This window comes from Mytilus edulis, chromosome 6 (assembly GCF_963676685.1).
Source record: "Mytilus edulis chromosome 6, xbMytEdul2.2, whole genome shotgun sequence".
In the NCBI taxonomy this organism is placed as follows: domain Eukaryota; kingdom Metazoa; phylum Mollusca; class Bivalvia; order Mytilida; family Mytilidae; genus Mytilus; species Mytilus edulis.
Genome location: NC_092349.1, coordinates 61,020,744 through 61,035,828, shown reverse-complemented (window position 1 = coordinate 61,035,828; position 15,085 = coordinate 61,020,744). Strand labels below are relative to the sequence as shown.

The 15,085-nt window shown below is 32.0% G+C and overlaps 1 protein-coding gene across 1 annotated transcript in view; it reads left to right on the top strand.

Annotated features, from left to right (window-relative positions):
* The first annotated feature begins 1,503 nt into the window (after nucleotides 1-1,503).
* The window catches only part of LOC139526532 (uncharacterized), a 32,884-nt gene continuing 19,302 nt past the window's right edge, over nucleotides 1,504-15,085 (top strand). The window contains exon 1 of the mRNA XM_071321689.1: nucleotides 1,504-1,663. Coding sequence (XP_071177790.1) covers nucleotides 1,504-1,663 — 160 coding nt within the window. The remainder of the gene's footprint in view (nucleotides 1,664-15,085) is intronic.

The following is a 15,085-nucleotide window of genomic DNA, read 5'->3' as shown; positions in this document are numbered from 1 at the left end:
TTTTGTCGTACAGTCTTGTTTTCAATCGAACCTCATTGTTAATTTTTAGATGTAAGTCAAGTTTCTAGAACACAGGACCAGATTCGAATTCTATTCCATCAAAGTCCGTTTCTATTTGTTTTATCAAAGACAACTCCGACGACTGTCACTATCATAAATCCTTCAAAAAGTTCACCAACTTTTTGATAATGAAAACTGGCCTTTAAGATCTTAAACACCGACAGCATGTACCTAGGAAATTGACACACATGCATTTCTTTTCTGTCAAATTATCTGTGATGATGTCAATTTTAGCTGTTTATCCCCATAACTCTCAGGTTTAGTTTTTATAGAACACCCCTGCTTATTATTATCACCTTTTCTGAATAAGGACCAGTGTCATATCAATTAATATTCGCAAATGGTATGTAAATGCATGGGGGGTAATAAGTAACAGGACATCATCAATATATCTGAAAGTGAAATGAAAGAATTTTAATTTGTTTTTGTCTTAAGGAAGGTTTTTGGTAACTTCTGCTACATATACAGTCCGCCAAAAATTGAGCACCACCTTAATATACATTGCAATATTGTTTTTCACTATTGCAAACAAAATATTTATGTTTGGTGTTAAGAATTGCTTTTAAAATACACTGAGAAATTCATTATGACAAACCAAATAAACTCCGATCAACACGCCAAGCAATTTATTTTTATTAAAGGTCATCTGCACTTTTTCTAATTCACTGTTTCGATGGCTTTAAACCATCGTCATACTGTCGCGCGTACAAGTGAAATTTGACACCAAGTCACTGTGAAATATGGCAAGGCGTAAGTTATCTGTGACTGAACGTTGACAAGTAATTGACATGTCAAATGCCGGTAGGAACAGTCGGACCATAGATAACCATTTCATTGTTAATCACACCGTCATTGTCAGATTTTTACAACGTCATGTTGACACAGGAACTGTAAATGATAGACATAAAAGGTCCGAAAGACCCAGTTTAATTACCGATCTTGATGACAGACTGCTTATTCGTCGTGCTTAAGCCAACCCATTTACTCCTACCTCACAAGTGAGACACCATTCATCTCAAGGTTGTTTTGGTAGTGTTCGAACATTGTTTTGACGACTTCATAGAGAGCACGTCGTGTTGTCAAGAAACCTGCCCTTACAGCCAGGCACCGTGTAATCAGGTTTCATAGGGTTAATAACCATCAACGCTGGCACATGAGAAGCAAGCACAAGTTTCATTAGTCAAATAAGTGTCGGTTTCTGTAACGACCAATAGACGGCAGAATACGAATTAGGCGGAAAAAACAATTCTTATAACCAAAACAACATTTGCCCAACGACTGCATACTTTGCTGGTGGTAGTACAATATGGGGTTTATTATAATACTGTTGTAAGGTATAATCTGCAGGGTAGTATGAACGGACAGACATACAGGGATTTGGTGCTTAGAAACATTGCAGTCCCTCATTTTGATAATCCTCCACTCGCGTCAAGGCCCGCGTACATGTACGACAATGCTAGACCACACGGGGCAAGGATTGTAACCGAGCACAAAGAGCAAGAAGCCATTGACACTATCTTTGGACTTGCCATGTCTCCAGAAATGAACCCTATCGAAAATTTCTGGGATGCCAGAAATCTCAATCACAGTGATTCACCTGACTGTGAGACGCCTTGTTATGAAACTGTACCGGATAAGAGATGATTACACATCCTATTGACTCAAATATGGACATTAAATTTGCCGACCATACCAAAGATAATTTGTAGAGCTTTTAATGATATTGGGTGATAAATTGTTGTAAAAAAGTAAAATCACAGTGAAACTTAAATTCCATTTCTGATTTGTGTAGTTTTCGCTATTTTTATGAACGCAAATTTCAAATGCATTGAACCTGTATAAATGACTTAACTTAAGTTTATGGTTTGTTTATGGTATATGTAAGCAATATTGATGAAAAAAATTCGATGGAATAAAAAATCGTTGGTGCTTAACTTTTGGCGGACTGTATATAATTTCAATAATCACCGTGAAGTATACTAATATCTATTTTCAATTATATGATTTATCTTACCTCCTATACATTTCTAGGAATATGATTGGTTAAAAGCGTCCTCGTGGAGACCGTGTATATTTGATATTAAGTCAATAGGGAGGCGGGGCTTATTTTATATACACGGTTTGTAGTGGTGTGACGTCCCTTTATATTCCATATTAGGTAAGAAGGGAGGCGGGGCTTATTTAATAAAGGGTAAGTGGCGGTGTTACATCCCTCTATAAAAACAAACCGGTACTGAGAAAAACTTTTAAAGGTTTTAAAAGAGGAAGAAATTGATGATTAAGATTGAAATAAATACATTAAACATATTTAAATCTAACAAGCTGTTTTTGTTGGCTTCTGTTTTTGTTAGGATCAATGGAAGTAGTTTCTTAATGCATGAATTATGACTCCATATATACCGTATTAGGTCACTAGCACACTATGTAACTATTAGTATTACGATTTTCTATGGAACAAGGGGAATAGTACTTGAAAGCGTAGAAAAAGTAAAAGTTTCGATATGACAACGAAACATTAATAATATATATATAGGGTGCCCAGTATCGAAAAAGACGTCTAGTTAACGAGTTTAAGTTAACGGATAACACACGGCTATTTTTATATGCAAATTATTGGAAAATCATTATATTGTCCCATCATGAATGTCGTCGTAACCTCCCGTGGTCACGTTTTTCAAAATTTGGTGGTTTCTTAGGGTACCCTCAAATACCTCCTCATACAGGCCATCTTCAACACGAAAAATTTAATTATTGTTTTCTGAGTTATTTGTTCGAATGATACTTATCATCTAGCTTAAAAATTAAATTTATTATATAACGAAAGCTTAAAAGATTTATATAATTTAAGTATAAGTATTTCATGATTTTAGTAAGACTATTTTTTTAGCTGAAATATACCACATTTTGAACGGAAGAAAATTTATTGCGTGTTACTTTCACGGGATTGTTACTCTGATTACATCAATAAGACATGGTTCATATGTGTGCAAAATATCTTTCGTGTAATGTTAATCAGTGAGAAGAAAATAGCAATTTAAAACACAAATTTAGTGATAATTCTGCCTTGATTCAAACACTCCTTTCTCATGCCGTTAATCGTTTTGTAGCTTACACTATCAGTTCATTAACTAGGACAATTGTCACTAACATAATTTCTCTTTTTAGCATGTTGTATGGTCGATTTGTATGTTTTGAATAGTCCAGTTGATTTGAAGATCGTTGTTTTGTTTTAGGAAATATTTTTGTTGTTGTTTTTTATACCTTTAATTTTTTTTTTGAATTGACAGTTTTGTTATAATTGTAATATACAAATCAAATCCTGCGGTCATGTTTCAGACTCGGAATATAGCACACATTCACATTCCTGTTATAAACTATGCCCACCAAGCCCTAAATGAAGTAGGAATGAATCATAATGGGGTTATGTGTGTTATATGTCAGGGTTCTTCAACTGAATTGCTTACTAATATTCAAGGTATTAGCACAAAGGTTTTATCGAGGCTATGGGAGCACAGAAAGATCATGTATATTTTAGTATATTGCATGATGCTTCAGACCTGGACCATCTTCGTACTGATGATTACAGAATATTGTACCACCATTCTTGCTATAATTCTTACACTAGCAGACACAAATGCAGTTATTTTAAAGCCGAATCAAGTTCTTGTTCGTCTGTAAAAGTGTTTCAGGTCATATATGCAAGGTCGTCAAATTCCTGTTTGGAAAAAGTTTCGTTGAGTCAGTGAGAACCAGCAGGCCTTTATCAGATTTCTTGGCGATTGTTCAGCATCATGGTAGATCAACAGTTACTATGATATATAAGGAAGTCATTTATCTAGCTAGCAATTCCAAGGACCCTAAATCTGCTCAGAAGGAGTATTCAGGTTTTAAGAATTGTTTTGTACGTCCGATGAAGTAAATACCCGAATGATTTTACATTCTGTTCATGTAGACAAAGAGTTCGGTGTGAAAGGAATCAACGGTACTAGGATAATAATAATAATGTCAGAAGATACAGGTGTTCTGGTCTTATGCGTTCATTACTTCTCCTTCATGCAGCATACGCATTCAAGGGCTATTGTTTCAAACAGGCACTATCACTCGTACATAAGATTTGTGCCGCTATATACCTGTCCACGAAACATGTAAAAGTCTCGGGTTTGCCATCTGAAACATTCTACCAGCTACATATGCTATAACATGATGCGATACAACGTCATCCCTGGTTAAGATCGGTCAGCGCACTGTTTCTCAGTCTTGAAGGACAACCCAGATGATTTCACCGATTTGTCAAACCTTTCGAATTGTGACATCGATGAATCGATAAATGCAGTTAAAAACATTGATGACGACGAAGATGACGATGTATAAGATTTCATTTTTCTGTTTGTACCTTATGAATCATTGATAGCTATCGAATAAAAATTAAGCAGTCCATAATATTTTCTAAACAATAAAAAAAACATCTACTCAATTTTGAAATCGTGGGAAATATAGTATTTATCTATTTAGTGGAGAAAGATATGTTAAAAAAAACAAAAAAAAAAAACCCTGCCATATGGTCTCTGACCTTGACGTGGTTGATTGGAGACCATAGAACGTAGTAGGTAATACTAGCTTCGATCATAATTTTCTATTTACATTTTTTTTCGTGTTGTTGTCATGCTGTTGTCAGCTTGTCTTCATTTTATAAGTTTTGAATGTCCCTTTGGTTTCTCACGCCTTTTTTGTTTGCAAGTGTTTGTTAAATACATCGGTGATGTACATAACCCTCTTCCTTATTATGTTTTGGAATATTTGTAAAACAATTTAGCCAATTGATGCTCATTTAGTCATCTGTATATGTAGGGTGGGGTGATTTACCTGTTTCTAATAGACGTTTTGTTTTCATAACTTTAACCCCCCTTTTTCTCCGTTTGCAGTAATGTTTACTTCTGTAAAGCAAAGCCATACACAGAGCTTTAAATTCAACCAAGTTCGACGTTAATGTTACACAAATTTCGAAACAAATCATTTATATATACTCTTTTACACCCAATAACAGAAAGGAGTAGGTTCAGTAAGACCCCTTTTTGGCCCCAAAATATAGCAGTTTTACAAAATTGTTAAAACGTTAACTTTTAGTTATTCATTAGACAGTAGAATGCTTCTGCTACATAAATATGGGCTGTTTTTGACAATACAATGCAAATTTATCCGGTACTAGCACCATTAAGTCATGCTAAATTACTGAAATCTTCATAATTCTAGCATTTTAGTTAAATTTTAGACGGTTTTCGTGTAAAACGAAAGTGGCCGCATTCGTGTTCATCCTTAATATTAAAACGTAAGTTGTATTTGATGATAATACATAACATATATAAAGGTTGAGGATGAACACGGATGTGGCCACTTTCATTTTTACCAAAAACCAACTGAAAAATGACATTTTTCGGCATATTTGGTAGATTTTTCATATTTGAGCTTGAATCGGATGGTTTTTAATGACTAAATCTGTTAAAATCTTCCACATAAACTAATTAATTCAAATAAAATAGACACTTAAGTGTTTAAAAAGTGGTCAAAATCTTTCGTCAGATGAACCTGAAATTTGAGGCCAAAATCGGTCCTTACCGGACCTACTCCTTTGATATTTACCTAGAAATTGACGAACACCTTACTATCAAAAGACGTGAAAAAAACTTTTTGTTTTCGACAAATTATTAAAGTTAAGATCTTAAAAACATCTTTAGATCTTATTTGTAATGAATTGAACACAAAAATTTCAAATTTAGAAATTGAAATAGGTCAAGGTCACTGTTATTTAACAGCTGTTTGAAAATTTCAAATTTGCACCTTTTTGCAAAAAAAGTCAATCTGAAGTCATTTTTGGCGATAAAAATATAAAATAAGTTCTAAACATAGATACAAAAGGTATTTTTCTGTAAATCAGTTGTTTTTTTTGCTCCAAACGCATATATGTAGGAGAAACATGCTATCTAAATGTGACTGTGCATTTTTCTGGAATTTTTGCTTTGACCTTTGACCCTAATTTAAAAAAAAAAAACGTGACCACGGCAGACAACGACGACAACAGTATTTCGATGAGATTTGTTCTCCTCTTTCCAATGATATAAAATATAGCCGTGTGTTATTCCGTTAAGGTAAATCGATAAAATTTGTTGATTGGGCACCCTACTACTATAATTGAGCATTGAATTGCGAAGAAAGAAATAGGCTAGTAGCTGAACACAATAAACTATCCGAATGAATTTAATTTGAAACTTAGCAGCGGTACAGCTATTGTTTACTTAGTCATTAATGAATCTTATCGAATGTGACTAACTGAATTGATATATACTTATTACCGGGTTTGTATTAACATGAAGAACACGACAGGTGCCATGAATTTATCATCAGCTATCGTCATTGTAATCTGGATAGTAATATTCCTACAAATGCTTTTCGATATGACAGATAGTTATTTATATTTACACCTTCTTTTTTGACAAGGCATTTTTATGCCACTGTCATGATTTTCTAATGCCGCACTGCAGAATTTTTGAATGTAATGTAAGGTTTTATCCATAAAAATAAAAAATCTATGATTCGAGCTCACATGGGTTTTTCTTATAGAGATTTGTAGATGATAGCTTATTTTCATGCCTTTGTTAGAACTACGAATTAATCGCATTCCTTGTATTGACATCTTACATGAGGAATACTTATCTGTATAGTTAAATTATCGAATGTATCCAATTGTTTCATTTGAAATAACGAATTTGTCAAATCTAAAATTGTTTATCGAACTTAAGGGTCCTCGCCGGTAAGATAAATCCAACACTGGTGCCAATTTTAAAATCTAATGTTTTAGTTTCTTTTGCATTTCGTCACTGGGCGTCACTGATAAGTCTTTTGGAGACAAAACGTGCGTTTGGCATAAATCCAAATTTCTATCCTGGTATCTATCATGTCTATGACGAGTTGATATTATGTATTTAAAGCAAAGTTATTGTTTTCTATACAAAACACCTTTGTAATAAATATTTTTCCGCTAATCGATTTTTTTTATGACATTGGAATTACGGATTTTCTCCCTGCAGGCTGTTTCAATGAATAGGGAATTTAAACGCTATTTTTAGAAGAGAAATGCTTACTATTAGATTTTCAAGAGGCAAAAAGATCTATACAATATCAATAAGATTCATTGACTGTGAATGTAAAAGGGAGGTAAAAGATACCAATTGGGTAACTCTAAAACAAACTGATAATGTTATGACAAGAAAAAAAAAAAAAAAAAAAGGCAAATAACAATGCACAATACACATAATAGTAAACTGAAAAACAAGAACCTTACAAAACAATTTGAGATGATCACAGGTACCCCGGAAAGTTTAGAAGATACTGCTTTACTTCAGGAACATATAGCAACTGTCGTGTGACTCATGCAAGTACAAAACATGTGATAAGTAGTTGGCATTTGAGTAAAAGATGATGCAGTGGTTGTTACGTCAATTTGAACATATATGTCGTCATCTGTAAAACGGATATTACATAACTGTCACCAGATCTTGATGGTGTCAGTACGATTTTCGATGTGATGATTTCAACTTCACCTTTGATTTAATAGTTAAAATAAAATCATTTTTAAATAGTTCAAAGTACGTTTATCAATCTTTAAGTTACTCTGTAAACAAAAAATTATATTACACTAATCATACATTTACAGTAGACCGTGAATTTATGCTGAGTAATGCTAAAGTTAAGGTCGATGGTGTTCTCAATCTGAAAGAAATATTTGAATAAACTTCATAATTCGATGAGGTAGATTTGGTTTAATTCTACGTGTTCTCTTTTTCACAAAGTCATTTCATATATACCACGTTGAGATGAACCTGTAAGAATCATAAAATAAACTGGAAATACTAGATTACTGCTGTCCTTTTAAAACAAGATAATTTTGACAATTTTGAACAACTTGCAGGTTGATAAATACCAAGTTGACCCATCATATGTATAAGTTTTTAAAGCATGGTTAGATCTGCATTTTGTTAAAATACAAGCCAATTCTATCGAAAGAAATATCCAGTAATTATCCACCTTAAAGTCATATATTTAGACAGATGACATATTACTTCAGTTACACACGAAAAAGAAGGTATCATCATAGAAGGCACTATTAACAGTAAAAAATAGAAACGGAACTAGCTACCTGTCATACCGAATAACTAAATCAATACATGTATTGATATCATTTAAAGTGTAATAATTATCCATACACCTTTTCTTTAATTAATTTGCCGACAGTTTTAATTGACATTCAAAGTAAAAAGTAAAAACACAAACATACTGAACTCCGAGGAAGATTCAAAAAGGAAAGTCCAAAATCAAATGGCAAAATCAAAAGTTAAAATACACCAAACGAATGGATAACAACTGTCATACTCCTGACCCGGCACAGACAGTCAGCCATGTAGAAAATGATGCATTGAACCTGGTTTTATAGCTAGCTAAACCTCATACTTGTATGTCAGTCGCATCAAATTTCATTACATTGTCAACGATGCGTGAACAAAACAAACAGACACAATGGGTAAAAATGTCAAAAATAGGTGTACAGCAGTCACCATTGTGTTATCACTTTAGTCACTATAAAAACAACAAATGTAACGAAGAAGCACAAAAAGGCATACATTAAATTTAACATCCTCATTTTGCTTATATTATACGATTTTATGTATCTATGTAATATCCACCCATAAAGGATGGAAGGTTTTCAGTACTGGTGTAAAATTGCGCATTTGAAGTTCGCACAGGTAGACATAAAATAATTTTGTCGTTCAAAGTATGAAGGCAAGTCAAGTAAAGTAGATATAACAAAAAAAAAAGAATTAACAGTAAAAGTAATAATTATAATTAAAATAATTGTGTGGTTCAAAGTATGACGGGATACATAAGTACAGAGTCACGTCAAATGTATATCACAAAAAACAGACTTAACAGCAAAAGTAGTAGTAAAAAATAAAATACTTTTGTCATTCAAAGTATGAGTATGTAAAAGAACATATACTTCAAACGTTTTCCACAGTTGTGTAGTACCCAATTGTGACAGGGCAAGCATAACAAGACTGAGATTTGTGATGCACGTTATTGATATAACGAATCAACAAATTTGGTTTATGCATGATGACGAATGGGTTATGGTCAAAATAGGAACCCACAAGAATATTTGAAACGTTAGTTCACATAGTTCCATGAAAATTTGACATAATTTGAAAAGAGAATATGATGGTTCTCTTATCAGAACTACATGTCAGGTTAGACTTGTGCATACCACATAAAGACAAGTACGTTTGTCACACACTTCAAATATAAACATTTAAACATTAAAACAGAACCTAGATTTTCTTTCTGACGATTTCAGCCCCAATAATGTCAATCATTGCAAGCTTTCTCCCCATACGATTGAGTGAGCTTTTCTCATCACTTGGCGTCCTTTTGTCGTCCGTTGTCCATCGCCTTCGATTGTAGTCGTCGAACCTTGTTATCCGTCGTTATTTGTTTTTTACGAAAATCTTCATCTCTGAAACAAATCGGCCGAATTAGGGTTAGAATGCATTTTTTATGCTCCACCTACGATAGTAGAGGAGCATTATGTTTTCTGATCTTTGCGTCCGTCCGTCTATTCGTTCATTCGTCTGTTCGTTCGTTCGTCTGTTCGTTCGTTCGTCTGTTCGTTCGATCGTCTGTTCGTTCGTTGGTCTGTTCGTTCGTTGGTCTGTTCGTTCGTTCGTCTGTTCGTTCGTTCGTCTGTTCGTCCGTCCGTCTGTCCCGCTTCAGGTTAAAGTTTTTGTTCGAGGTAGTTTTTGATGAAGCTGAAGTCCAATCAACTTGAAACTTAGAACACATGTTGCTTATGATATGATCTTTCTAATTTTAAAGCCAAATTAGACATTTGACCCCAATTTCAGGGTCCAATGAACATAGAAAATGAAAGTGTGAGTTTCAGGTTAAAGTTTTTAGTCAAAGTAGTTTTTGACGAAGTTGAAGTCCAATGAACTTGAAACTAAGTACACATATTCCTTTTGGAATGATCTTTCTAATTTTTATGCCAAATTAGAATTTTTACCCAATTTAACGGTCCATTGAACATGGAAAATGAAAGTGCGAGCGGGGCATCCGTGTACTTTGGACACATTCTTGTTTGTATTATTTTGAAAACCGGTACAGAAAGTCTGGCAGAGACAAAAATGTTCAGAATGTTGAGCTCTTCCAATTGTTCCAACCTGTCCGACGACTTTTAATCAAAGTTATTGTCCTTAAATGACACATCTCACCATATTTGAATGAAAAATGACGAGTCCAGAACCAATCCTATAAATATCAATATACACTCTTTGTATTTTATTTTATTTTATTTTATTTCTTTTCTTATTCTATTTTGTTCTATTTGATGTTTTCCTCTATATAGATATTGTTTGTTTTTTTGGGGGTGTTTCATTTAAGGTTTAACTACCAAGGCTTTTCCTCATCAGGTATCCCGAGCCTCTTAAATTTAAAAATATTTAGTCAAGAAGGAAAGTTCACAGCATCAATGCGCATAGAATTTAATTTCCTGGATATTAGGATACGACACCTGGTAAATTTGTATTGATGTATTGTATTTAAAAGTCAATTAATTTATGTTTTGATATAATAACTGTCTCTTATGCTGTTACTTTTTCTATAATTTGGAGGACGTAAGTAGGTCCTTTAGGTTTTTGTGTCTTTTATTTGTTATTAAGGAGGTTTTGGAAACATAGTTTTTGTTGTTTCGTTTTGTTCAATTAGGTGCCAATGTTTTTTATTGGTTTATTTAGTCCATTAAAGGGAGGATTAAATTGCGTAGCTTTCCCTTATAGAGGCATTGCTCTTTTGTTTTAAAGCTTGTATCTGCGACAATCTTTTCTTTCCTAATGCTATGCCTTTTTTTTTTATTGAAATCTGCAAATTTGTTAGTAATGAAAACATCGAATACCGGTACCTTATCCCGGCCTCGTTTATGTTAGCAATAGATCATGTAAATATATATGTGTTAGTATTTGTTATTTCCTTTACAAAAGAATATATCAGCTGAAGTTACTATAATATAATACAACATATTTCATTGACCTTAAAAAAATAACATAATAAAAGTTCACAACAAAAGGACCACAAATAAATGTTTTCATCATATTAGAATAAATATTTTAATAAACATACAGATATTCTAAGTTTTATATAATTTTTTTAAGAAGAGAAATATTGAACAAAATTTAAAAATAAAAATAAAAAAAATTTAAAAAAATTATTACATAAAAAAAGAAAAAGAAAATGATATAATATGTTCTGATGAATATTTTTGATGATAGTTCGCAAATTAACATTGTCACTAACTTTTCACATATGAATTATAAAAGGACTTTCATTACAATCAAACAAATGAGTAAAATGAATCCGCAATTTGTTGAAACTCTCAAGTTTATTGTTTCTTACTGCTATACACTTCTCTAAATTATAAAAATCTTTTAGTATTTTTTTCACAGCATGAATTGATATACTTTCTGGAAATATCTTGTATTATGAATATATTGTTTAAGACACAGAAAAATCAGGTTTGAAATGTCACCCTTGTATACATGTGAGACATCACCAAACAAATATTCTTTTTGGTGAATGAGATACTTATACCATTAGATAAAAACCATATATCTATTTCGTGTAATAAATTCTGGACATTTTCACAATTCCATAGTACTTGATCTATAGTTTCTATTTCTTCCTTACAAATAATACATAGTTAAAAAATTGAGAATGGAAATGGGGAATGTGTAAAAGAGACAACAACCCGACCATATAGCAGTTGACTATTTATTACATTAATTTTTCACAAAAATTTGTTTGTAGCTAATATTCTTTGATTTACTCTAAACTGTAACCATTGTAATTTTGTGTTATTAGTAACTGCAAAACAAAGTTTGAAAATTTCTCTCCATTCCAATTCATTAAGTTCCAAAATGTCATTCCACTTTTTCTGCCCATTAGGAACCACTTTAGGTATTAACATCCAATATATATCTTTAGTTCCCTTTTTTCTTTTTAAATGGTTTGAACAAAAGAGGGAATAAAAGGTTCTGTGAGCTTATTATCTCCCCTTGAATACAGCTTCTTTGTCTTATTTAATGTTGAAATGATACTATTATGCATCATTATATTCCCAGAAATATCAAATTTGTCTTTTATTTCCTCATATGAGAGAAACTTTCCACTATTACTAATCACATCATTTACAAAAACAATACCTTTATTATACCAACTTCTATAAAATACATGTTTGTTGTTGATATTCATATTCTTATTCATCCATAAATGACTAGCAAGAAAATATTCCCATGTAGAATTAATATCTTTATCTACAAAATATTGCCATGATTTAAATACATCAATCCAGAATTTGTTTTTTATATTTGAAATAGTATTTGTTGTGTAACTATTTCCTAGTTTGAACAATTTTTCTTTATCTATATTTGTAAATAAAATATTTAACCATTTACAGTTAGAACTAAACAATTTTCTTAGCCATGTACGTTTTAAAGTTATAAATAGATGAATATTTATCATCTTTAAACCACCATTCTTATAATCCATGTGTAACACATCTTTTTTAAATCTATGAACTGGTGAGTTCCACACAAAAAAAAAATCATTAGTTTTCTTAATCATCTCAGCATTTGGGTTTGGTAATGTTAAATAGAAATGATTTAGTATATTAGGAAGAATAAGAGTTTTAACCACAGATATTGATGCCTTTTTTTATAATAGGGTTAATGTCCTTTTCTGAGTATCCCTTGAGGAGAAGTTTTGTTTTGAAAGTTTTAATTTTTTTAGTGTATTATTTTTGTGGAATTGGAGTTTCCAATCAGAAGTCTAAATTGGGGTATATATGGTATACACGTAGTAATTCTTTGTGTATATTGGAAATACACACTGATTGCGACAGAAGTGGATAAACACTTCAATAGAGTTAACATATACAATTCAAGTTTAAAATAGATTTAAACTAAATTGAATTTAATTCATCTCGCAAATAGAGTAGAATTAGTAAAATACATTTCATCTTTCAAATAGAGTGGAATTTGAGCTATAGACATTTCATCTCTCAATTAGAGTTGAAATAATCATACAAACAAACAAAATAGTTTTATTACAAAAGAATTAAAAGCAAATCTAGTATTATGAGTAATCTCTCAGAAAAAGGGATAAGAAAAAAAGATTAATAAAATACAAAAGTAAACTCTGTATACATAATAATAACAAAGGCATTCTTAAACGCACAAAAAACTTTCATGAAAATGTTAAAAAAAAAAGCTGTACACTACATTGAAGTATTTTCACAGGAAAATCTCATTAACTATGAAATACTAGTTCTTGCAAAGGGATTAAAATTTATTCCCAGTCCTGATGTAAAATACGTTAAACAAAAACTCTCACGAGACTTTGACGAACTTTGTAGAAAAATGCAATGCAAATATCACTTAAAAATCAAATGCGGACAGCAATCATCCGTTTAGAGTTAAATCGGGATTCAAACACGCTTTAGAAAACAACACAATATCTCTTTGCGACAAAGATGGAAATATGCAGACTTAAAATAAATAAAGTTAAAACTAAACATGAAAGAGCGGCACTCAAAACATAACGTTCTAATACTAAATAATTATTAAGAAAGCTGACAAAAATTCATCTATCGTTGTTCTTTATAAAAGTCTTTATATCAATCAAACACTGAACTTCCTGCACAACAGTATATGCTATGAACAAATCCGTGAATTTAATACGAACAAAATATCCGATACTATAAAAAAAAATGATTAAACAACTACACAAGAAAGAGTGTATCGACGATATAACATATACATACATAGCCAATAATACCAATGTTCGAGTCGGACGACTCTACATGTTGCCAAAAATTCACAAAATTAATCATAATAATAGAGAAAAAATCAAAGCAAACAAAGAGTTCCTAAGACATGTAGATATTCCTTGGAGATCTATTGTATCATTATCAATGTATGGACTACTTCCTAAAACCAGTAGTAAGCCAATTACATACTTATACACAGGACACAACTTCATTTATTAACAAAATAGAACAAATAAGGGCACCGGATGACATAATTTCGTACACTAGTATTTACAATTCCTTCATACACGATGAAATACTACAAGCAGTTGACAGAGCTTGGTGCAAAATATGTCGAATTACACATGACATACCTCTACCACCAAAAAAGGACTTATTAAGAATTTTTCAATATATTCTGTGCATTAATGAATTTCAATTCAATAACTTGGTATTTAGACAGACATGTGGAATCCCAATGGGAAATCAAGCGAGCCAAGCCTCAGCTGAGTTAAGAATGTTTGAAATCATAACGAATATCTTTGAAGGAAAATATAGCATTGATATCTGAATACAGAGTTGATGGATTCATTCTCTTTAATTCTAGTCAAGACAATCTTACTAAATTATTCAACATTGCAAATAATATACAACCGTTAATACAATCCACGCATGAAATATCACACACTAGCATTCAATTTCTTGACGTCACAATTTTTAAAGGAAACAAATTCCTTAATCATAATATACTAGACCTACTGCTAACTTTCGGTATCCTGAACGAACGTCAGCCCACCCATCTTCGGTGTTCAATGGATTTATTACAGCTAAAATATTGCAAAACTTTTCATCAGGGGATACTCAGAAATGGACATTAACCCCATTATTAAAACGGAATTGCATTAGGAAAGAAAAGATTGTCTCAAATACAAGCTTAAAAACAAAAGAGCAATCAATGCCTCCATAAGAGTTATCCACGAAATTTAATCCTTCTTTTAATGGACTAAATAAAGCAATAACAAAAACATTGGCACCTAATTGAACAAAACGAAACAACAAAAAATGTATTTCCAAAACCTCCAATTATAGCATATAAAAGACTCAAAAACTTAATGGACCTAC